Source organism: Engraulis encrasicolus, chromosome 16 (genome assembly GCF_034702125.1).
Source record: "Engraulis encrasicolus isolate BLACKSEA-1 chromosome 16, IST_EnEncr_1.0, whole genome shotgun sequence".
NCBI lineage: Eukaryota > Metazoa > Chordata > Actinopteri > Clupeiformes > Engraulidae > Engraulis > Engraulis encrasicolus.
In genome coordinates, this window is record NC_085872.1 from 18,807,821 (window position 1) to 18,831,098 (window position 23,278).

Here is a 23,278-nt window from a genome sequence, read left to right on the forward strand (position 1 = left end):
TGATGAGCGGAACAAAATCTGACGGTGGTGACATCTGACGGTGTGAGACAAAAGATCACTCTTTTACATATTATGTATTTTTTGCTCACATTAGCCACTTCGTTTTCGCTCTGTTTCTTAGGGGCTTCATGACGCTTCTGAAAAAGTATATATAAATAACATTAATGTAACATAATAATATTAAAACCCCCGACGGTGTTGACAGTTTATGGTTGGGACAGTACCAGTGTCCAAACAAATTAACAAATTGAGGAGAAAATAGTAAACTTACAGGAGCTTCAGTGATGGTGAAGTATTCAGTAGAGCTAAAGGTTTGAAAAGGGGTCCTAAGTAATGACAATGACCTTGTGCATACCTGATTTTATGGTATTTTGAAAAAAATCTGACGGTGGTGACTAATATGCTGGACACACTTTGAGCAATCAGAAAATAGTAGTAAATATTGCTTTACACGCACTATGTGCATATCAGCAGAACCACTTCAATATGGACTTTCACATCATGGTGAAATTATTCAATAATATCAGTGATTTTTACATTTTAAGTCAACTGAAATGATGATGTCTGTCCTTGGGACAGCTGTTTTTACAGGGTGTGGGCAGGTTTATAGCCATGAAAAGTAATAAAATTACACTTAAATATTTCAAATGACTGTACATTTGTGTAACAGACCCCTGGGTCTTTACCTGGATTCATTTTGTTCATGAAAATGTAGTTTATTTTCCTCAGAATTGGCAGTTTATTGCTGAGACATGTTTTAGCCACTTTCTCAAGAATCAGTGGCCTGTAATTTACACCCGCGGCAGGCACAGAATTACATCCACATGGTGCACCTCCCTGGCATCGCTTTTTTTGCTCCTGGCCATCCCACACATCTGCCTGGGCAGCTGGGGGCGGCAGCTGGGGGCGGTGGTGGGGGGTCGGGCTTGGGATGGGAGGTTGCAGAGGAGGACTGGGCAGAGAGCAGACAGGTCGCTCGGGCTTCTGCAATGCTCTCCGCTGACTCTCTGGCTGTCTGTGATGGCCGGCCCAGTCCGTCCCTTTTCAAAAGTACCGCAAACAACCTGCTGTGAGAATTACAATTGAGCCCACATCTGTTGGGATTGTGTGCATTTAGCTCAGATGCAAAACTGTTCAAGTCCAAGGCACAAGTTATTTTGGGTACGTGTCTAGAGTTTTGGGTAAATGAAGTGTATGGTTTGTGCTGCTTTTTGTGTGACTTTGAGATAGAAATGCAAATACAACCTTCATTTGTTTACAAGAGTTGAACTGTAGAAGGAAGTGAGAAGAAGTTATTTTAGCTATATATAATGTAAACACGTCAGACGGATGTGCGGCTCTGACTCAGAGCATTGGTCTCAGGAGCACATGCGTAACCGTGGCAAGTTTTTTTTCTCCCCAGGTCCCCATGGCATCCTCATCCCTGCATTGCAACAGCACAGCTATGAAGTCCTTCAGCAGCAAACAAAACACTGCCTCCGGCTATCCAGCACTGGTTTGAAAAGCAATTACGGATGTAGGGCGCATTCTGTTTCGATAAGCATTCCCTCGATGGAGTAATCACTTGCACGGTGCCTCTCGGCTCTCACTTTTTGGGGTGGGGATTCGCGCCGGCTGCGGCTGCGGCGGCTCAACCCATACATCTCTGCACAAAGAAAAGACACCAGAGTATCTTGCGTTGTTCTTTCAGTGTTGTGCGTGTTTGTTTGTACGTGCATAAACAAAATGGGGATTTCATACCCCAACCCCATCCACCCCCAATGTTCTCCCACTGAGGCTGAGGGCCAAACGGGTGGATTGAGTCTCTCCACCACCCTGCACTCTTGGGTGCTCTGCCAGACATCATCGTGAAGGAAAAGCTTAACAATGATGGATGAGTTTCAGCTTTACCTCTAGTGAGACAAACTAGATCATCAGTGGGCTTGTACTTTGGACACAGGCAGAGGATGGGATGGGGCGACAGGCAAATGAAAAGCATCATATTAGAGCAGTGGTTCTCAACCTTTTTTGAATGAACGCCCCCTTGGCCTCACCACAAGCCTCCCAATGCCCCCTCATCATAAGCCGGACAACGCCTCCTTTAGTATTAAAAAAATATATGGACTAATGCCCCCCAATGGCAACTAAGCACCACCCCCTCTCAGTTGTATCCTTCTCAATGCTCTCCCCTAGAGCTCCCCAATGCCCACTGGGGGCTACTGCCCCCGTTGAGAAACATCATATTAGAGTGTCTTCTCGTCCCCGCGCCGCGTGGGCCCAGCGTGGCACTCAGCCATTTATCAATGATCGATGAGGGCTGTCTCTCACGCTGAGAAAAGGGAATGATCAAGCCATTATTTGTTTTCCACTGTGATCTAGCTGTGATAACTCGTTATGCTAATACCGTTTCCCTAGAGATTATATAACATATTGCATGAAGAGGCTATTAATTGCAACTCCGTAAAGCCGGCAGCTTATTGCTGTTGGAGTCTGTCCAATTCAGGGATTTTTTGTTGTTTTGGTACATCAAGTGTAGTACAAGTAGATGATCAACTTAAAGAACAAGTGTCACATCCTGGAATACTTGGAGAATGTGGGAAAGAAAACAGTGTGATTATGCAACATGACACCAGCTCAGATTTATTTTTCCCTGGAAGAAATCTTAAGTTGGATTTTACAGTAATGGAGGCATACAGCATGTCATGTGCTGTCCAGAAAGAAAAAAAAATCTGACACATCTATCCAAGACACTGAAATAGTTTTCCACGGCATTCAGCCATTACCCAGAATTCAGTGCAGGCTAATGAGCAACAACAAGGCCCTTGATGGATGCTGTTGGCAGCTCTCACAGCCTTCAGGAGACAGTGTGACAATGCGGCAAAGTTAAGCGTTTTGGAATTCAGCATCCTTGACAGGCAACTGCAGGAGCAGTCTTTCAGTGCTCTGTGAAGGCAACATACATCATCTAATATCTTATGCACATCCTCTCAATCTCCACGGGGTTCCCACATTAATTCAGAATAAGTCTCAGTGTTTCTCAGGATAAGTCTCGGTGTTGAAGGATAAACACTCGTCGTGAGCCTTCTGGGAAATAAATGTAGAATGTGGTGACAGTAGGTCCTCGGCTGCAGAATTAGACAACTTATCTGTTCCACTTGGAAATGACAGGAGCAAATATTCAACAGCTCTGCAGTCAGTCCCACAGGTTAGCATATACCCCCCTTTGAGTTCAACCTTCACACATAAGAGAATTTAGCCCTTTTTATTGCCATAGCATTTTTTGTGCATTGACTGTTATGTGCATACTAGAGTAAGTGCAGGTAGGTAATCACTATTTAACCTTGACAGTGCAATCAGTGATTACCAAGAGGTTAATGAACTATCCCCATTCAGACCCGCATTCATTTCTCCTATTCTCAAAGGTGCACTTCTGTCCCAATCGCTGTCTGCAACACTTAATCCTTGATTCCCAGCGTGCAGCATCTGACGAGAGCCAGCGGCTAATGTGAGCCATATTCAGCAGAGGAGCCGCAGCCTAATGAAGCCCCTGTATGATTAAAACCTTGCAGGTAGAGAGAGGGCTGGATTGGCCATCTGGCATAGCGGGCATTTCCCGGTGGGCCCCGCACCCTCGTGGGTCCCTATTTACAGAAAAAACAAAAAAACAAATAGGGGCCCATGGGGGTGCGGGGCCCACTGGTGAGTCAGTTCTGCGCTGCTAATTTTATAAGGGGTGGTGGGGGGGCCTTTAAGCCAACAATGCCCGGGCCTTATTTCTCCCCCAGCCCTGTAGAGAGAGCGGCTACGGCGGCGGTGGCGGCATGCTGCATTGAACCATCCAGCAATTACCGCAGCTAAATCTGTCCCAGTGTATCGCAGCAGAAGTGCAGGCTTCACAGGAGATGACTGTCATTATCATTATCAGATGGAGGAGAGAGAGAGAGAGAGAGAGAGAGCTGGGTTGACTAGTAAGGGTGCAAGCGTGTAACAATGAGTGAGCAAGCGGTCGCTACGTTGGTTAGTTGTTCGGCCTATGCCTGTAGGTTCCCTGGCTGCTTAGTTGGCGTTGAGGATGTGAGTGACGTCGGCATGTGAGTCTGGAGAAATCATCAGAGTTGAATCCCCAACTTCCCCCTCACCCCCACCCTGAGCCTTTCTTTCTTCTCGGGCTTAATAACTGGCCCTGGCTGCAGCCGCCACCGCTGTAGATTTCGCACGTGACCGTGCTGACAAAGCACAGCAGCAAAAAAACAATGTGAATCAGCTCCCACTGGGGATCTGGCATTTCATCAACCTTTGCCATCGCTGACAGATGACAGTAGGAGGCGAGAGGAGGAGAGCTGCATTTCTATCACTGAGGGTATTTTTTGCCCTCCACCCTCCCCCCAACCCCCTTCTGGTGTGGCTGTCGGCATGGCCTGCCAGTCACCAGCCTCTTAACTATTGGCTGCTTGTAATGATTTCAGTTAATTGTATGCATTTATGCAGGCCCGTGTGTTGTGCATTACAACAAGTTCTGGTGCGCTGGCCGGGTCCGGCTGAGTGTGATCGGACTGGAAAGGGTTTGATGGGGTCCCTGCTGGGTTAGCCATTGATGCCTTTCAGCTGGGTGCCTAGTCAAGACCATTCAACTAACTTTATTCATTAGGAAAGGCAAAGGCAGGCAATGCAAAGGGTGTTTTTTATCGTATGATAAGCCATGCAATGCATTTCAAAGAGGAGAATACATTTCAACCTTGTGCAACCCAGCATGGGTTTACAGTGCTGAAGCATATGTTTAGAATATGTGTGACACTGTTGCTCACTATGTGAAATGTTATACAGTGTAGGATCTATATGCATTGAATCATCCAGTGAATATTTTGCTATTCATATTGTTTGATGAAGTGGAAGAGTTTGGTAAATGAATTTGGGGGGGAAAGGGAGGCTGTGGGTCTTTCGTCCTTGCGAGTGAATGTGGGTGTGAAATTGAAAGCCTATATGGTCATTAGTTAATGAAACCGTTTAGTCTCATCAGTTAATTTCTCCTACTGCACTGCTCATTAGTCTTCATGGGAGCGCAGGAGGCAGGTAGGAGTCAGAAGTGACACTCAAATGTATTGCACAGCACAGCCCCGGAGACTGCAATACTCAGGTGCTGGAGCTAAATGCTTTATGGAAAAAGCACAATATCCTTTTTTCATGATAATAGAATTACTTCACATTGAGTGCGTTTACATGCAGTTCAGGATCCCGAATATGAGGCTTATCCCAGTTATGATCATATTCGGGATAAGGTGTTTATATGCGCACAGAACGTTATATCCCAGTCTACATTCTTGGCCGTTATAGAATTCTCTTCAAATGCATGTAGCCTGGATACCAGCAACAGCGTTCCATGGGATGCCCCTGTATTCGGGATAAGGTGTATACATGCGTCAGTATCCCGGCTTCTTTCGGAAAACTCTACCTAGCATATCCCGATTTCTCAGTATCCCGAATAAGGGCTTATTCGGGATACTGAAGTGTTTATATGCGCAAACGCAAATTCGGGATACTTAATATCCCGATCATATTCGGGATACTGAACTGCATGTATACGCACTCATTCTCCATTCTCTCCATTCTCTCTCATTCTGTCTCCCCCCTCTCTCTTTCTCTCTCTCCTCTCTCTCTCTCTCTCTCTCTCTCTCTGTTTTTCTCTCGCTCTTGTCCTCTCCACAGTCCCCATCCACTGTGCTCCGCCATCCATTGCACTCCTTGATGGGAACTTGTTATCATTGTAGTCCATCTCTCTGTTATAAGTCCCGGGATGGATGCTAATTCTTCCCTTGGGGTCCCATCGTTTTAATAGATGCCAGTTGTCAGAGACGCTGTGCTTAATCCGGGGCCTGAAAACCCACGTAGGCGCCGGGTCTTGAAAAAGAGCACCTTTTGTATTCAGGCCAAAGCCATCATCCTGACAGGGAGGTGTCTTCATCAGCTTGGCGCTTGGCCTCTGACTCTCGGCCGCCTTGCCGCGCACTACTCAGCTCCTGTCTCACGGCCTGATGGGGAAGGAGAAGCCTCTGGCATACATACATATGCTGATTAAGGGGAGGAGACGCTGGAGCCACCTGTGTGTGTGTGTGTGTGTATGTGTGCGTGTGTGTGTGTGTTAGGTGGTGCATATCCAAGGTCACTCTGAGTATCTCTCCCTGCCCCGGTTCCCCGTTTCCAGTTTCTGCCATTTTCTTTCTTTCTTTCTTTTTACTCTCCAGCACAAATAGGTTCTCTTACTGTTTCTATAGTTTGATGCTCCAGTGCAAGTCTTTTCAGTTGGGTCGCCTGCTGCTGCAGTATACTGTATGCATACACGCAAGAGCAAGGCAAAAAGTCTGAGCAAGTTGCCTGGACTCAGACTTGTAAAACAATCAATGTCTCCCTCCCTGAGTCCCTCTTGGCATCGCATTGGCGTGGCCTCCATGACTAATTATTCAATTAAAGGCAACCTGTGACCTGCCTGGTATGGGGGAAATCACACTATAGATTGCCTAAGCAGAATGTGCTGATAATGAAATGCAGACCTGCTGACAAATCTGCCTCCCTTGCTGCACAACAAAAATGCGCTAGAACAATGAGCCTTCAAATGCATTCACATGAAGTAGATTTATTTGATGTAGATTTAGAGGAGGCGGTCATGTTTTTTTGCATTCTAAAGTTGCAGATCTTGAGAGTTGTTTGTGTAGAAGGGTGCAGTCGCCAGTGGGCCTATTCACTATTTGCTGAAAATACTCAACTACATCATAACAGCATTGCTATGACATTACCGAGAGCCTTAAGTAACAGATTAAGACGTAGCCATTACAATTTTGGTGACAGTAAGGTTATAACATACTGTAGGCTCTGCCCTAAGGGGTTAAGGAGAAATATACATATGAGCTATAATTGATGTGTAACGATGACACATAATTTATATTCATCAAATTGATCTGAAGGGGAAATAAGTATCTCAAATACAAAGTAGGCGCCAGGAACTCTGTTTACAGTCTGGAACATTCATCAAGCACTGCGGCCACCATTTTGAAAACTCAACAGCATGTGTTATTAAGTGCCCTTTATAATGATACAGTAAGGAAGGGGATAAGGTACGTTCTACTCTGTTGTGATGCAACGGCGGGGGGCGGGACATCGCCATGTTGGCGGCGGAAGTAGGGAGTAGAGTGCCTTTTTCCATGCTTCTCTATGTGCGACTTAAAGCAATGTACCTCCGAAGCAATTCATACCATGCATGCTCTGTTTCTTTCAAACGATAGTTTCCCGTCCCTTTCAAACCACCCCGGTATTCTTTTTTGACCGACCCCTTGTTTGAAAGTGTTATTAAAATAGTTTAAATGACCAATGAGCGCTGTTATCTGGGTTGATTGACAGTTGACATTCTTTAGAATTATTTTTTGATTGACAGGGCGTCGTCAAGGAGACGTTCGACTCAGTCAGTCCCGCGCCGGTGTCGTGCCAAAAAGTCCCTCCAGGGAAGTCCCTACTTTGAACAACTTCATCACGAGTTTGATGGATTATTTCATTGATTCACTTTCCTAATACTTAGGTCTTGTTGTGCCTTTGGATGTACTAATCCGTATTCTGTCGGAAGCTCTGCAGTTTTGGTAAGTAAAATAAAAAAAAAGTACAAGAGCTCTGTGGCTGTATGACCAAAATGACTGAGGTGTACGATATGCTAACTTGTTATTAGCTCTTGTTGATCAATATGTAAATAGAGCTCTAGCTGTGTTTGGTCTGTCGATTTGTTAAGCAACTTAATTCTAAGTTGAATGTCATTAGTATTATGACCAAAGCGTGTATGTTTTGGCGTGCATCAGATGCATGATGTGTAGACACCCTCCCTCCGTACCGTAATCTGCAAATAGCTCATCGTACTCCTGTCAACGTCTTCTTGGTGCAAATATATTGCTTTCTGTAGCTAGCATGCATGGTCGTGTGTGTGTGATTTCACCAGCTGCTATACGGTTGACTCAGAGGAGAGATAAACATAGCCCGAGAACAATATAAACAATTTGTTTAATGCATTTCGAGCACATAATAGACAACCCAGAATTTCCCCTAGCACCACTCAACTACAGGCCTGTTCAAACAATGCAAGGACCGTCTGTCCTTGCATGGCCCGGCAGATATTCGCACTTTTATGGCTTTTGAGTAAAAAAAATCGCCTCATTAGAACCATTTATATAAGGACTGATGGGACATAGGACACGATGCTCTGTCTAGTCAGTTTTGCTGTTTCACTCAAAACATTGCGATCAATGCCACGTCGTCTAAATGGAAGCGGCTGGATGTATTGCGTTGTGTCGTTTGATTAGGTGTGTATCCTGCTTGTCTTTCAGAGCACTTCAGGCGTCGGTGTAACGCTCTTCGCTCAGCATCCAAACCGTGCCACCTCCACCAACAGCCAGAAGATCAGCCGTCGATGGGGCATGCGTTATCACTACCAGAGCAACGGTTAGTAATGTGTCAAACATATACCTGTACTAATGGTATGACACTGTCAAATGTTGCATGTGAAGTGAAATGCCTTACCATTAGCCTATATTCCTGGGAACATCGTGTGTGCCTCATTTGACTTATCTGTAGCTTATTATGTTGTTATAGAGGTGCCATTCCAGTGAGATTTCCACAAAGAGAAGTGTCAAGATAAAAACAGATGCACCACGGACCCTTTCAACCTCAACACCAGTCCAACCAAGGTCAAGTAAAACATCCAGGTTAGAGGAGGAAGAGGACAGCATCACAACACCACCTGACCCGTTGATATCTGGCATTTGGAGAAAGGTAAGTGTCTTGAGCTGATCAATGTTTATAAACAGAATGTTTGGATGCACATAGGCCTAACTTGCTTTTTGTGTCGTCTGATCAGTGTTCAGCAAGTTACTGAAAAGCTGCAATACATTACCGATTACACGTTACTGTCATTTAAAAATTATCCCTCACATCATAATATTACTAAATGTATGTAGGCCATTACAGTTATTTTGCATTACTTCAGTTACTTTAGCCAAAATAATTGCCAAAATATGGATCTGGTGATTTACAAAAGTAATGCATTACATTGTGGTTTCCAAACTTTTTTCCATGTGCACCCCCTTGTACATTTCAATGTGGTTTGCGCAACCCCTAAGTGATGGTCCTCTTGTGGTAGGCCACGCACCCCCAGGGGTGCTCACACCCCAGTTTGGGAAACCTGGCCGTAATTAATTACTTTTGTAATGTGTTACCCCCAACACTGCGTTTGATTTGGTGCATATTCTGTTTGTCTTTCAGGGCACATCACAGTCGTCTGTGTGACACCCCCTCGCTGCATGCCAGCACCCAAACCAAACCACCTCCACCACCACCGGTCAGATCATCTCGGTATGCACAGCAGTCTGAGGGGACATTAGTACATATCAATATATCAAAAACATACCTACACTACTGCTATGAGACATGTTATGTGCTTGGGAAGTGAGGTGTACTACCTCCACCACCACCGGTCAGATCATCTCGGTATGCACAGCAGTCTGAGGGGACATTAGTACATATCAATATATCAAAAACATACCTACACTACTGCTATGAGACATGTTATGTGCTTGGGAAGTGAGGTGTACCACTGCTGTTCTAAGCCTAAGCTCTCTGCATGGCTAAGGGGTGGTACGGTCATTGGCACTCGACGTCACATAGGCTGTCTACCCTTGGCCTACATATTCCTGAGAACTTTGCGTGTGCCTTATTTGGTTGCTGAAAATCAAGTCTGCACACTAAGCTCTCGTTTCACTTAGTGTGATGGTATGATTCTTACATTAATTATTTTGCTATTGGATTTGTGTTTATTGTTACAGCTGAAGATGTGTACAGTACGCTCCTGCCTGCATCCTACCACCACAAGTTCACCCCAGAGGATCTGCTGTCGACCACCATTGTGAAATCGTTGCAATTATGAAACACACTTAATAAATGCTAGTACATCACACACATTTTGTTTCTGAATTGTTTTTCAATATTGATTAACACACTGTTGTTACAACATCTGTTTAGGTCAGGGGTGGGGAACCATGCCTCAAGGGCCGTTTACGGCCCCTCAGGCCATCTTATCCGCTACCCAATATTATTTTAATGTTGTACAGCTTTAAGTCAAATATGATATATATATTTTGTAAAGGCATCTTAGAAATTACATCAGCAATACAATTAAGTTATATTCAAGGGACCAAGAGAAGGTGGGGTCTGTTGTAAAGCTGGCCACCTTCAATATAGGCCAAAAAAGCTGGGGGAAATCCTGTTTTGTGTTCATAGTACGGCCCTTGGAGGACTTACATGGTCGTTGAAGGACTTTGAAGTGGCCCAATGAAAAAGGTACCCTACCCCTGGTTTAGACGAATGTCCAGACAAATGTTAAGAATTGAAGTAATGCATTTCTTAGAAGTGGGAAAGAACGTCCACATAATGATTTGCACGTTTAGAAAGCACACATGTAAGAAGACACTGAAGTCAAGATTTCACTTTAATCTGAATTTCAAGTACTCAAAATACCAGATGGTGTAATTGTCATAGTACTGTATTACCTATGCTTTATAACTGAAAGGTTTTGGGTTGCCTACCGTTTACTTTAGTAATATGATTTAAGAATGAGAAGGGTTTTTTTTTATTATTTCTGAATCTTCTCGAAAACTGTGGGGAGGGGGGTCATGATTGCTTGACTGCAATCTTCACTCTGGATGACAGCTTGATGATGAGGAGCCGTTCTTCAACGTCCATGGTTTGTGTCTGTCAAACGGAAAGGTTTAATTAATTGTTTTGCACGTAATTTGTAGAGGGATTTATACACAGCAGCTGTGAGTACATATGCTAAATGTCCGTATAGGGGGTTAACTTGGTGTGGCAGACAATGACCTAATAATATTTAACGCCAATGGTCGCAGATGTTAAAAATAAATATTCAACGTGAGACCGAACATCCAAGGGCTCTCGCCTGCACAACTTCAATGATGCTACTGAGATATGGCCTACATTGAAGACTTGAATAATAGTTTTCGGCCAAATAATACGAAGACCCCAAATAGCACATATGCACTTTCCGTGTACAGTTCAGTTTGCAACTGTACAATGTGTCTGTACATTACAACATGCCGTTACAAGGTGGTGAGGTTAAGTAAGTTAGATCTAATGCCATTTGGCTGGCTCAGGTTAGCCGCTAAGCTAAATAATATTACCGTATGATGTTTCATAAGCCCTTCAAGATTTCGTTGGCCCTAGTACCATTACATAAATATCATATTGCTATTCTCCACACTTACCGATCACCAGTTGTATCTCAACTTGCGTTGGTGGTTTTGTGACAATCAAGGTTTTCGGTGTTGATTATTTCCACAGCTGAAAACTTGTTTCAATATCTTGAGACGCCATGACATATTTTCATCTAACGGCGCGGCAGCATTGGGTGGGAGGGCGGGACATATGACTTCAAGTAGGGGTTTTCGGATTGGCTGGCGCTGTCAGCGATGTTGACCTATCAGCAATGTAGCTCAACGTTGCCAAGGTGATTATTTCACTTCCGTATTTTGGAGGCGGAAGTAAATCGGCCGCGGTTGCATCTGTAGCAACCCAATGCATAGAGGTTTGAGTTTATCTAGAGAGTTCATAAGCGTGTTTTATGGGAATCGGTCTGTAGGTGTCGCAATTTAGCATTGGTGTGAAAAAGCGGCCATCTTGTTTCAGCCATCCATTCATTTCCTATGCATGGAAGAGTCTCGCAATGCCTTCTCCGAAGAAATCGAAAGATTTAACCTTACGAATGCAGTGTTCTGCAATTAACTGCACGAACTACAAAACAAAAGGCCCATTGAAGGATGTATGGCTGATCATGAACACCATTGTATAATGAAATGAAGTAGGCCTATTTTAATGCAAAGACAAACGACTACCTATACATCCGGTAAGTTTGTGAATTATGTTATAGGCCCTCAATGTTTAACCTAACCCAAAGATGCAGAGTAGACTAGGGCCTACTCATTCTGTATGGGAATGTAGGCCTAAACAGCCAGACAACAGAATAAACAACATATTTACAGTCAGAGACCTTAAAATAAGTGACGCATAAGGGTATACATTTCCTTCAATTACGATATTGGCTAAATGAACTAATCAGAACATTAAACCTAAAGGCCTAACGTTTTTACAGTCCTGAACGACGATCCCGGGGGCATTTTTATTATCTATTCTGCCCTTTCGAAGACGTCGAATGCTTATTTCCTCCACGAAGGAGGTTTTGCTTGGGGTAGGCTACGGTCGTTGGTCTATCTGTCAGCATAACTCAAAACGTTCTGAAGGGTATTTATTAACATTTCTATAGGCTAGTTGGTTAATTCTGGTGGTGGTCTAGATCCAGGATTTTTTTTTTAAATTGCCATTGCCATTGCCATTTAATTTTGACATCACAAAAACAAGGGAAGGATAGACTTGAAAAACAAATAGGATGCCATATAGGGCTATAGGTCCTAATTATTTGTTAAGTAAATCTTCATTAAATCTTCATTGGCTTCCAGGACAACACTCCTAGCAGCCTAGGCCTACAAGTTGTTATCATTAAGATTAGGTTATTAACCTAACTATTAACCGAACTGGTCGGCATAATGGCATAATGTACGCTACCTAGGCCTACTTTAAATCGCACAGGATATCGGCTGACTCGAGATTCACAGCGTCGTTAACTTCGTTCTTTTGATGCGTTTTTTATTTCTGTTTTTTTCCACACACTGCCTGATTAATGCCTAGGCCTATATTGTTTTTTTGCGGTGAAGAAGAACTTAAACCCCTTGCCCTTTTGTCATCCCCCCCCCCCAATCGAAATTTTCACCACAATCCGTCAATAACTTCTTTTTTTTTTTTTTACAATACACTGTAATACACTCGATATAATAACTAGGCCTAGTACTAGCATTGGACAGCAGTGCAGAAAGCCTCCAATGCCTATTCCATTGTGGTTCAGTGTCTGACAATAGGTATATTGGAGCCATACTCTAAAATTAATTTAAAATTCTACAGCTAACCTTACAACAGAAGAATACATGATTTGGTATAAAGCTCAGTCAGTGAAGAGATTCCCGTTGATTCGGAAGTATATTTCTCGGTATTTTACGTGAAAATCAAGTAAATGTCGCCCATTCATCTCTATGTATTTCCAGCGATTTTGAGCGATTTTCACACCAGCCGCCATTTTTTTTTGGAACAACCGATTCCCGGAAGCTAACATGGTTATGAACCCTCTAGATAAACTCCACCCTCTATGCCCAATGTAAGTAGCTGCCGGATGTGAGTGCCCGGATATCCGCCGGAGTATTTGCATGCATTTGCATTCATTTCCACCATCAGGAATGCTTTGCGGTACCACAGCTACCCTATGTGAGTCGCGCTGTGTCGCCTGACTGTCCCTTCTATAATATGATTGTAGCCTACCGTAACAGCTCGGCCTCGGCCCCCGCCGCAAATATCCACCACACCACCACGGGTCCTCTGGTGTTGTGACCGTTTTAGGATCTTTTTTTCATATCCAATACTTGCACATTAAGAGTGACATTTCCATAGTGGATTTTTAAACGATATGTGCGAATGCAGTCATTTTGAATTTAGGGTGCATGGCCAAACCATGCAATTTCATGAAGAACGTGCATCACATTATTTAAACAGCTCTTGTAAACAGTTATCCTGAGTGCTCGTGTCTTTTTGGAGATCGGAGGCTTGATGAGCAAAGAGATGGGAGAGAAATTAGTTGTGCGCGCGCACACACTTCTGCACAATATCCACCGGACACGAAGTTACTGGCTCCAATATTTCAGCGTCCCGTTTGATTATGTACTTACACTTTTAAGTTTACGTAGCACAATCGAATGAATAGGCTATGTCTAAATTATAGGCTCTCCAATGTGCCTAGTTTCACGTGTTGTTGGCATCACCAAATAATCTGCACAATATGCGGCATAACTTTTCGAGTGCAAGGCCTACATTTACACCGGGTAAAGTATCGAGCATGGTCTGTCCCTTCAATAATATTAAGAGTGTCTCGTAACAACTCTCGGCCCCCGCCGCTGCCGCAAGTAGGCCTATCCTCCACCACGAAGGTCCTCTGATGTTGTAACCGTTTTAGGATGTTTTCATATAATACAGAAATAAGAGCGTGCGCGCGCGCCTCTGACTTTATCTAGACACGGAGGCTCCAATATTTATATTCAGTATCAATAATAGCCTATGGCACAATAGGCTATGCGGCATGGTTTCGCGTGTTGTTTTTGCACCACCGAATAATAACTACACAATGTAATAATAACATAATAATAATAATAATAACATAAGGTAAGGAGTAAAACTCAGAAACTTCCCGAGTGCTAGCTACATTTAGACTGGGTAAACTCGTGACTTTAATGCCTTCCGAAACGGGCTATTCCAGTGTCTGTGGCAGTGCATCTATTTTAGACTATAGTCTTGTGCAAAACTTTTTATTTAACATTGCGAATGTGCAGGATGATTTGCGTAGACACGCACGTGCTTCAGAGCAGCTAGAACTGTGCAAGGTGACTGCTGCAGTTTTCAGCTCAGTCCTCCTGGATAATAAAAACAAAATAGTCTAATGCCGACGAAAGTAACGCCGTTATCTTTTGATGGATTCCCTTTGGGTGCCCGGTTGAGACAGTTTAATTTTCACACCCAAATCAATTCGGTTTTAAGTTATAAGTTCATTTTATTAATTTGTTTTATTACTAATTTGATGTTATTGTTCACCTGGCCTAGGCCTATTCTTTTGATTGGGAGATCAAGGAACTTTCTGGTGTCGCCGAAACGGCGATGTGCGGTGGGCTCTTTACGCACGGCACCTATGTCCCTTCCATCTTCAGTCAGACTCAAATCGGACCGAAATCATGTAACTGAGGTTAAACTGTCGTAAATACACGACCGAAAGCGAGTAGCTGAGGTAAAATAGACGTAAATACTCGGGCGGATATCCGGAAATACTCGGGCGGATATCCGGGCACTCACATCCGGCAGCCTACTCACATGGGGTTGCTACAGCATCAAAACCGTTGAATGGAGTTCTATGGAACCACCTTCTCCCCTTATGTAGACCTCCTTGGCCCTTTATATTCTTCAGTAAATAGGCCCATTTTCTCGTAATAGGGAACCTGGTGTCTTGGGAACATTGCTGCATGCTGCTGTGTATTAATTTCTGCCAATTATTGGTGAAGATGGTGTCTATTCTGATACGTGCATGACTCATACCTTGTTGAAATCAAGGCCGCTTTTTCTTCTTTATTACACTGGGTCCAAGCAGGAAGCTGTCTAACTATCCGATCCTGTCATACACCCTTTAGATGTGTACCAAGTCATGAATATGAATCATGTTTCTTATCACCGGTACTTTCAAGATCACACAGTTGCTTTTACTGTATTTACTGTGTGTACTGTTTTATTGGCCATGAAGACGAGACAACTGCAAAGATTTGCCAGTCAGTAATGATTCAAACAAACTGTATAACTATGATGCTATATTGGTTTACCCAGGTGGACATTTATTTTCTACTCCTCATATGGCAAGTGTGAAAGTGAATCAGCACGACATTTGTAAATGGAATGGAATGTAAATGATCTTCCCATGTCAGTCTGTCTGTCAGTCAAACTAATGCTAATCAAAGAGTTTAGTTGTAAGCAGTTAGACTTCTTTGAGCTGATGTTTTGATCCTCAACTGGAGGTCAATTTGTGGTTTCTGCTTCTGGGAAGTTATTCTTCCACGGACCACTTGCTTTTCCACACAGCAAAGAAGTCAGACATTGGACATAAGCAAGCAGGGCTGGAATGGTCATCTGGCATCTTGCACCTGGCATTTCCCTGTAGGCCCTGCACCCTTGTGGGGTCCTGTTTTCAGAAATGATTTTTTTTTAAAATTACATTTCTGAAAATAGGGGCCCACGAGGGTGCGGGGCCCACCGGTGAGTAAGTTCTGCGCCGCTAATTATGAGGGGGCCCTTCAAGCCAAAAGTGCCTGGGCCCTATTTCTCCCCCAACCCTGGACATAAGTGCCCCAATTTTGTACTCCCCAATCATGGAGAATCTGCCCACATTCTGCTCACCACTCCAATCTGGAGGCAATAGCAGTAGCAGTAGCAGGATGTAGGTCACGTTTCACCCCATTCTTCCTTATATTTCTTCTAACACCTACACCTGACTTCTTGCTCTACTTTAGTCTTTAACCCTTTAGTACTTTAATCATCATCCCTTATTACCGTGAAATAAACTAAAATACATCGATGTGTAGGTCTTGAGGCCATGATGATGCGAAAACAGCTGGCCATGTTTGCAGAGAGATGAGACCTGGATTAAGGATTTGATCTTGTCTTCCTCCAAGGTGCGGCTTCTTCTAAATGTCCCTGCCGAGATCAAAGCAGCAGGAGATAAATCAATCTGTTCTGCCAGGGCCCCGCTCCTCTCCGCTCCTCTCCGCTCCTCTCTGCTCCCAAAGACTGCTTATTCCCACCTCTCCATTTCATTCCCTGCGTTTCTGTCGTCTTCTAAGATCCCACTTAGATCAGACACTCCCTTTAAGCCGACTGACAGGTGCGCTCTTTTTAAAAAAGAATCCCCAACGTCCTGCGACAAGAGAGCTGCCATAAAAGCTTCAGCAGTTTCAGTTTTTCTCTCTCTCTCTTCCCCTTCATCCTCCCTTTCTAACCCCCTTTGGACCGTACTTCTCCAAGGGGCGGCTGTCTCTGTCTTCGTTCTCATGAGTTTTAATCAACCCTTTGTAGGTCACAGGCATGTATCCTCAGCTTGAATAATTGGGCTGCTGTTCATTCCTTCTTGGAGAACTTTTGGGGGTAGAAAAGAGAGAAACGGGTTTGAGTATTGAGAAGTGAAGAGCAGCATGGTAGAGATGATGATGGTGGATGTGGGAGGGTTTGATGGCAGTGGGGTGGGGTGGGGTGGGGTGGGGTGGAGAGGGGAGGGCGAGGTTGGCACAGTCTAATTAAGATCTCATGGTGGGATCGTAAGCAAAGGCTTGTCATCAGTGGGGGAATGATTTCTGGCCTATGGGATTGGGCTAATTGCTGTTGTTTCAGCAGCCCCCGCTACGGGTCTAGTATGCCTCATCGCCCCGTCATCATTAGCTCCCTGCTCCAGCTCTGCTCTGCTCTGCTCCTGCTCTGGCTCCTCTCCGCTGTACTCTGCTCCACTCCACTCCACTTGCACTGCCCCCCGATAGGCATGGACAGGGATGCCGACAAGGGGGGCAAAAAGGGGTCTGTTATCCGGGGCCCAGGGTGAGAGGGGGCCCAGAATTGGGTCCTTATTACATTGAATGTATTGGGTTTGGGGCCCTTTCAGATTACTGTGTCCCGGGCCTGGCAAAAGCTGTCAGCGGCCCTGGGCGTGGAAACTAACTGAGAGCTGTCCCATCAGCACCCTTAGTCAGCTCGCACAATGCAAATGTGGACCTCGATTCCTCTCCCCAGGACACTTGCTTTAAGGCTATATTTGATGTCTTCTTCTGCCATTAGCTACTGTTTGAATGAAGTTGAATGAAGACTAATTGCAGCTCGCCGCTTTTATTTTTTCTAGGATTTTTTTTTCCCGTTCCATTGTGAGCTTTTGTGTGCCAAGGATTTATGCGCTCTTCAAATACAGATAGATGGATGGGGAAATAATTACTGTATAAGCGAGCAGGACAATCACGAAGCAAAACACTCTTTTGGGAGGTTTCTGCTGTCTGTTTACAGTGAAATGTCAGTGTGGAAGAGAATGAATGGCTTGAATGGTGTGTTCTGCAGTAGGGTGAGCCTGATATGAAGCTTCCTGCTGAGCTGTGTGATTGTAGCCTTTCAGTGGCCCTATTACTGGCTATCTCCGCCCAGGCCCTGCTGGCATGCTGCATATGCACTGGACTGCCTCTCTGTAGGGCGGCACGCTGCATCTTTTGCCTCTCGCTGTTCTAAATAATGATATAAATAAATAGCAAACAAATAAATAGAGTGAAAATGGAATGAGGCTGTGAGAAGATGCTTCTTGTTTGGTTCTCGCTCCAGGAGGCAATATGTGCCCATATTTGTTATATCCACCATGACGCGGACAGGAAATGTATTTACTGCAGCCCAAATGCATGGGCATCGTAAATGTCTCCCATGTACTGTGACCAATGGTGGCTGTGATATTTGAATCCGTTGTTACATTATCCAGGGGAAGGGGTAGAAGGAGAGTGTGTTTGTGGCACTTGTTTGTGTGTGTGTGTGTCTGTGCGTGCGTGTGTGCACCCTGACACTTGCAAAAATAAAAATTCCACATTCTGGTTTGTGTTCATTGATGAGGCTTAATTGGTAATTCCACTTGGAATGTGAAGAAAACAAAAGGTCGCTTCCTCCTGCACAAATTGCATGATTAACAGCGCTTTGTGGTTTGTTTTTTCAGTTGCCAACGGCTCCGTGAGCTTGTATTGTGTCAGCTGTATTTAAAGAGATTCCTCTCAGAACATTTTTTGACTGTCATGTATGTATCATCATCCCCCAAGGTTAATCTATTTCTTTCCACACCTGCGGGTGATGGCTTTCCAAGCTGATGTTCCCCTCTCCATCACAGCACTGTATATCCTTCATAGGGTGTGAAGGACACCTCCACGTTGTCACAGACGCCTGAGGGGTCTGCACACTTAAAATCCTTTTTGTTTTGTTTTTTATTACAAGTATTATTTCATAGCTGGATCCAGTCATGAAATAATAAAAAACACAACAAAAAGAATTTCATTAGTTTACTCTCTGAAATTTGGATTAAGCATGTATGCATACATCTTCGTTCTCGCTGGAGAACCGCAGGGTCCGCAGGGACCACTGTACTCAAGAAGCTGAGATAGATTACGTGGCGTATTAGACAAGTTCGCTGGCCGTGTTGCTGAAGTACTGCCACAGCAGAGAAATGCCTATGCAGAAGACATTCTCAAGCTCGAGAGTACGGGGCGCCACTGAGAGCTTGGGTAGTATCTTCGCCTGCAGATATGTTCGGACTCCGAGCGGACATCCCCCGGCAGATGGTGGTAGGAGAGCAAAGGATCGAGGTGAACTGGAAGGAAGCTAGGGCAAGACACCTGATGAATCGATCGAACAGCGGCAGAAGGGAGGCGAAAGGGGAGGTGATGGGTGTGAGCGAGAAAGAACATTTCTGACCGGTGACAGGTATGCAGAGAATAAATGCTGTGTAGTTAATTAAGGGGCGTTCCAAATTCCAGTACACTGAAATTCCACCAAATGACGACAGGGCGGAGAATGAGATGCAGCTGGTTAAATTGGCGTGCCTATCTTTTTGCGATGAATTCAGGCGAATGACAGTTGAGTGGAGAACAGGTAGGTGGTAAATTAGGCATGCCAAATTTCATTATGCTCCTCTCAAACTTTCGTTTTTTAACAAAACGCAAATTTTAAAGCTAGATTCATGCTTCGAACGCATAGCCTCTGCGTCCGTGTTTACATGCTTGCATTTTCTGCTCGTGAAATATGTCAAATAAGGATACCAGTACATTGCCTTTGCAGTTTGTTAAAATACTTAGCTAACCGGGCTAGAAAGCAACATTGCTTAATAATCACCGCAGTGCTTGCAATGTAGTGAAGGTAATCACGCAATTTCAAATGTGGCTCTCGACGAGACCTCGGACCTCGCAGATCTCGCAGATGCATGAATACACAGTTGGTTTGTGGCCACTCCCACACGACTTTTCACACGCACAGTTGCTGAAGTCTAATCTGACCTTAAGTTCACTTCACTCTGAAAACTACAATCAGCCATTGTCCTGCACCTTTTCCTTCACCTTCAACAGAAGCACTGTATTGCCACTGGAAGTTTTTTTTTCTCCGCCAAGCAACTGAATACAGATAAGGCCTGATTTGGTACCATCAGCAAGACTTAAACCGCAGAATGGGACACAACGGGGAAGGGAATCAGCTCAACTGAGCTCAACCTCATCTGCATCCAATCATAGCTGTCAAATAATGACCTGCGCACGCTCCCTGTAAACCCCCCTAAACTGTCTCCTCACCCAGGCTTACCCTCTCCTCCTCATCCCCCTCTCCTCCTCTTCTTCTTTCTCTCTCCCTGTAAACCCACCTAAACTGTCTCCTCACCTAGGCTTACCCTCTCCTCCTCATTCCCCTGCTCTCCTCCTCTTCTTCTTTCTCCCTCCCTGTAACCCCCCCCCTGAACTGTCTCCTCATCCAAGCTTACCCTCTCCTCCTCATCCCCCTCTCCTCCTCCTCCTCTTTTCCCTCCCTCTCTTCCACTGCCCCAGTCTGTATGTCTGACAGGAGAGGCTCTTGTCCTGCTAGGTGGGAGAGGAGAGTTAGGCGCTAGACGCCTGCTGCTCTGGTGGGGGCCTCAGGGACCTCATTAACTCCCCCCTTCATTAAACATCATGTCAGCACAGAAGCCTGGCCACACACACACACACACACACACACACACACACACACACACACACACACACACACACACACACACACACACACACACACACACAGGCACGCGCACACACACATGCGCGCGCGCACACAGCGACACAGACACAGACATAGACACACACACACACAGCCACACACCAGCACACAATCTTCCACAAAAACACATGCACAAATGCACAGGCAGGCACAGCACACACACACACATACAATCACACATGCACACACACACACACACACACTCGTGCGCACACACACACACATACAATCACACATAGCCGAAGACACACAAACAGATACACCTACAGTACCATGCACACACACATATACATAGCCTACATATTTCTGTGGTTCTCTTTTGCTCAGGATGTGCAGTTCTTCACACATATGCATCACAGCTAGATAAACCCCCCCACTGTGGCCCCCGACCTGCTCTCTTCTATCTTAGGGTGTGATACCACACCAGAGGAAGCCTCCGCTACACACACACACACACACACACACACACACACACACACACACACACACACACACACACACACACACACACACTCACACACAGATACACACACACACACACACACACACACACACACACACACACACACACACACACACACATGTAAGTTTGGCTTTAAAGGAGGGCAAAGCCACAGGAGAACAACCATTTGCCATTTGTTATTATCATTTCATGTTTTTTTTTTGCTTTTCATTTTTTTCCTCTAGCCCTCCCAGTCCGTACTAGTAGTAGATTCCATCACCCAGGACAAATTGAGCAGCTTTGGTGTCGAGCTGTTTTGCATCTCATCGACTTAAACAGCATCGGGGAGGGAGCAGAGCTAAAAAATAAAATAAAAAAAAGGCAAGCAAAAAAAAAAGCAAAAGGAAAGGAAAAAAGCGTCAGAGAGCAAATGCAACACTTCCCCCAGCCCCTGAGCCAGGCCTTTATCCCGTCTTCCACACCGTCTTCTGGCCCCCCATTTCCCTGGGCCCGGGACAGGTGACCCTTTTGTCCCGCCCTTGTCGGCTTCCCTGAAGGTGCACACATGCACTGCTGTGCAGGGGAGCTGGGCTAGCAGACCATGCGAGTGCAGGAGATCCACTTATTGGCCACGACTGTGGCATTTGCCATTGAACTGTACTGTAATCCCACACATGAGGGCTATTTTAAAAAACATGCACGTGTTAACACTGGTGGGGGAAGTGAAAGGAAAAAGCTACTCTACTCTATATGTGTGATCAACAGGGTGTTATGTATAACTATGTTTTGTGTGTGTGTGTGTGTGTGTGTGTGTGTGTGTGTGTGTGTTTGTACTGTATGTATTCCCAGTCCTCTTTTGAAAAGAGCAGTGTCCGTCATCATCATCTCTCTCCCCTCTACTCTCCTACTCTCTCCCTCTCCTCTCCTCTCCTCCGCTCTCCTCTCGCTCTCTCCTCCACTACCCTCTCTCCTCTCCTCCACTCTCCTCTTCCCTCTCTCCTCTCCTCTCTCATCCATTCTTCTCTCTCCTCCACTATTCTCTCTCCTCTCACCTCTCTGCGCTCTCCTCCTCTGCTCTCCCCCTTTCTCCTCTCTCCTCTCTCCTCCTCTCTCCTCTCTCCTCTCCCCGTCTCCTCTCCTCTCTCCTCTCCCCTCCTCTCCTCTCTCCTCTCCTCCTTCTCTCCTATCCCCTCCTCTCCTTTCTCCTTCTCTCCTCTCTCCTCTCTCCTCTCACCTCTCTCCTCTCTCCTCTCCCCGTCTCCTCTCCTCTCTCCTCTCTCCGTCTCCTCTCTTCTCTCTTCTCTCCCCTCCTCTCCTCTCCTCTCTCCTCTCCTCTCTCCTCTCTCCTTTCTCCTCCTCTCTCCTCCACTTCAGCCCCTGAGGATGCACTGCAACAGCTGTGCCCTGGTCACCAGCTCGGGCCACCTGACGGGTGGGGGCCGTGGCGCGGAGATCGACCAGGCCGAGTGCGTCATCCGCATGAACGACGCGCCGGCGTGGTGGCCCACTCCAGCATGCAGCGCGTGCTGCGCGGCCGCCACGACCTGCTCAACGCCAGCCAGGACGCCGCCTTCATCTTCTGGGGGCCCAGCAACTACATGCGGCGCGACGGCAAGGGCCTGGTCTACAACAACCTGCGCCTCATGAACCAGGTGCTGCCCAAGCTCAAGGTCTACATCATCTCCTGGCAGAAGATGCTGCAGTTCGACGACCTGTTCAAGAAGGAGACGGGCAAGGACAGGTACACGTCACGTACGCCTGGAACACTTGTTGTTGTGTTGGTGGTACTCGAACACACACGCACCCACATGCACACACGACGCGCAAACACGCACGCATGCACACGCACAAGCACACGCACATGCGCACACGCACATGCGCACACACACACACACACACACACACACACACACACACACACACACACACACACACACACACACACACACACAAGGTCTTGCATGACTTTCTTTGTGATGCAAGCAGAAAACCACGCCTAAACTCAACAACTCACTCTGTCCCTCTGTAGGGAAAGCCACGTTTCGGCCTGTTAGTTTATACAGTACTACTGATAGAACTACAGTGTGTCGGCCCTGCTGTGGCCTAACGGTATGGCCCTCGTCTGCCATGTGGCCGACCCGGGTTCGACTCCCGTCCCGGGTCCTTTGCCAACCCTTCCCCATCTCTATCCCTCCCAACTCGCTTCCTGTCTGTCCTTCACTATCCTGTCTCATGAAACATAATAAAGGCTTGAAAAAGCCCCAAAAAATACTTTACAAAAAGAACTACAGTTCTGGGAAACCAACATTGCAACATCGTTACAACAAAAAT

The 23,278-nt window shown here is 45.5% G+C and overlaps 1 protein-coding gene and 1 long non-coding RNA gene across 3 annotated transcripts in view; both read left to right on the forward strand.

The window, feature by feature from the left end:
- Nucleotides 1–23,278, forward strand: part of st6galnac5a (ST6 (alpha-N-acetyl-neuraminyl-2,3-beta-galactosyl-1,3)-N-acetylgalactosaminide alpha-2,6-sialyltransferase 5a) — an 88,655-nt gene that overhangs the window by 50,940 nt on the left and 14,437 nt on the right. Inside the window, 2 exon segments of the mRNA XM_063218937.1 lie at nt 22,322–22,439; nt 22,442–22,688. Coding sequence (XP_063075007.1) covers nt 22,322–22,439; nt 22,442–22,688 — 365 coding nt within the window.
- On the forward strand, nt 7,323–10,020 carry LOC134466359 (uncharacterized). Of its 2 annotated transcripts, XR_010038285.1 has the most exons (5): nt 7,323–7,601; nt 8,337–8,451; nt 8,602–8,781; nt 9,271–9,360; nt 9,831–10,020. It is a non-coding gene; the product is annotated as an uncharacterized LOC134466359 (long non-coding RNA). The 2 variants fall into 2 exon arrangements; XR_010038284.1 differs by lacking the exon at nt 7,323–7,601 and having other exon boundaries at nt 8,152–8,451.